At 33.9% G+C, this 2,537-nt stretch overlaps 1 protein-coding gene across 1 annotated transcript; it reads left to right on the plus strand.

The window, feature by feature from the left end:
- Positions 1-232: 232 nt before the first annotated feature.
- On the plus strand, positions 233-1,170 carry LOC111388711 (40S ribosomal protein S27-2-like). The gene is made up of 4 exons (XM_023013495.1): positions 233-354; positions 455-556; positions 643-671; positions 799-1,170. Exons 1-4 carry the CDS (start codon positions 352-354, stop codon positions 923-925), a joined length of 261 nt encoding a protein of 86 aa, XP_022869263.1. The 5' UTR covers positions 233-351; the 3' UTR covers positions 926-1,170.
- The last annotated feature ends 1,367 nt before the right edge of the window (positions 1,171-2,537 follow it).

A 2,537-nucleotide genomic window follows, 5' to 3' on the forward strand; every position in this document is an offset into this window, starting at 1 on the left:
TCTTTCTTTCTTTCTTCCTTTTTTTTTTCCTTTTTCTTTTTGACGTTTTATTCCAAAAGTGCATTTCAGAAATGCAGAATTAAATTTCTATTTCACAATCATAATTTGGGTTAGTCATTGAGCATATTCATTAGTTTAGGGACTAAAGTTAGATCAACAAAAGGATTAGTGACCAAAAGAAAATACTCACACGTTGGATGGTTAAGTTGCTGATTTTTAACCCTAATTCCACCTTGGCATATAAATAAAGCGATAACATGACATTTTAGCAATTACAGATTTCTTGCGCCGTCGGGGGCTTCATCTTTCCTGCGCGCCAGCCTCTTCTTCACCTGAAAGCTTTAGCTCAAAATGGTTAGAGTTACTTCTTTATCTCATTATAATGATCTGTATATTTTTATTTATTTATTGAATTTAATATTGTTTTTGACTTGCCTGTACGGATGCTGTATAGGTTCTCCCCAACGATGTCGATTTGCTGCATCCGCCGGTGGAGCTGGAGAAGAGGAAGCACAAACTCAAGCGTCTCGTTCAGTCGCCCAATTCTTTCTTCATGGTATTTAATTCATCCTTCGTAACCTATTATTTTGATATCTTTTTCCAATTTAAATAAATGCTTATTTTTCTAAGTCCATGTAATAGGACGTGAAATGCCAGGGCTGTTTCAACATGTGAGTTGCTATATTCCTTTAATTAATTTATTTTTTGTAGTTCATTGAACTGATCTCGCTGATTGATTAAATACATGGGATATGTTGGGGCATCTGATTTCTTGTTTGGGTATATAAATTGCTGCAGTACAACTGTTTTTAGCCACTCTCAAACCGTCGTGGTCTGCGGTAACTGCCAGACGGTGTTATGCCAGCCAACTGGTGGCCGCGCTAGGCTCACTGAGGGATGCTCCTTCAGGAGGAAGGGGGACTGAGACTGCCAGGTCACCAGTGCTACATCACCATCTCTCTTTCCTATTTCGTCATCTTTTGTCGTTCTTGGCTTTGAACGAAGCCTTTTTCTTTTTCATTGTTGGAAATTTTACTTTTTTAGTGGTTGGGTATTCTAATGCTTTTCTTCCGGTTATTTTAGCCAATTAACTTCCTGATTTACTGTAACCTCGGTTTTGAGTACTGATCCACTTATAATAGATAATGCATTGTTTTTCGTTGCTTTTCATCTCACATTCAATCTAACTTTTGTTTCCCTTCTTTTAAGTCTACGAATACATCTTAAAAGGCCATATCTATTAAGAGGAGTAGCCAGTCCTTGTATGGTGGTTTATATTTACATCTTTATTTGAGGTTTGATTTATCTCTTAACATGTTCTAGCAAGATGGTGGCTCTTTTGAACAAAATAATCTTAAAATTCGTTTGTTAATTTTTTTTGAGTTTTAATCGGATTGAATTGATTTTTAGAGCTTGTAGACTTGGGGTTTCATCTTAAAATATCGGCTTTATTAAGAGGAGTAATTCAAGGCCTTACGTATAATTTATGTCTATATTTGATGTGAGATTTATCTCTTAACACACCCTCGTAAGAAAGCATTTCGGTTGTCCTGATTATCTATTTGATGTCTACTTATTTGAGCAGCTTTTGTGCCCAGCTGGATGACAAAACATGAATTTTGCTGCATCATTATTGTGTGCACCTTATTCGAGATTTTAGTTTTATGAACTTAAAGTGGTTCCTCCATGATAATCAAGCTGGTAATACACATAGTATATGTTTATTTGAGTTCTCATATCATTCGGTATTCAAACTCAAAATGAGTGTTGAATTATCCTTGTGAGTATTGGATGTTTGATTTTATTTATAATATATTAGAGGACAATGATTTTTGTCTTCCACTCGCCTTTCAACTTTGCTAAAGTTGAAAAAAGGTCGAGTTTTCGATTTTTCCTGCCTCGGTGACAAGTGTTTGAACAGCCTGTAAAGAATCTAAAACTAGAGTTTTTGGGGAAAAAAATTAGAAATAACGGGGAGAGGTCCTTTAGATAAATAGCGAAAGATAGATTTTCGAATGTCAAATGATGAGAAAAATAGGGAAAAAAAAAAGAAAAAAAAAATCCCATGGGCAAGAGGGCTTCAATTCTTGCTCTAAAGAAAATTGACTATGTTTACTGTTGGTATGTGTGCATATATAGTATAGTTCTATTGGTGTAAAAATTACAATATTCTTATATTAAATAAAATTGTGTTTATTTTATTTATCGTATTTATTTATCATTGAGCATGTGAGTTAAAATGTTTATGATCACTTGTGATGATACAAATTGGGTTTTTGCATTGAGAAGTACGGTGTGACGGAATTTATATATTGATCATAAATAATTTATTCACAGTCAATATATAAGGATTGTCATTTTATATTAGAAGGTTGTAGTGTTGATCAATTTCTATTTGAATTTGTGAGTTGTCTTTGTCACAAAAATAATTAAAGACGACACTAGTGCACTTGAAGTGTATTATATGGATCACGTGTCGAGTTGAATTTTATAGCATGATCGTTCGGGGTATTAAATTTTATTTGATTGCTGTGTAT

Source organism: Olea europaea, unplaced genomic scaffold (assembly GCF_002742605.1).
Source record: "Olea europaea var. sylvestris unplaced genomic scaffold, O_europaea_v1 scaffold524, whole genome shotgun sequence".
In the NCBI taxonomy this organism is placed as follows: domain Eukaryota; kingdom Viridiplantae; phylum Streptophyta; class Magnoliopsida; order Lamiales; family Oleaceae; genus Olea; species Olea europaea.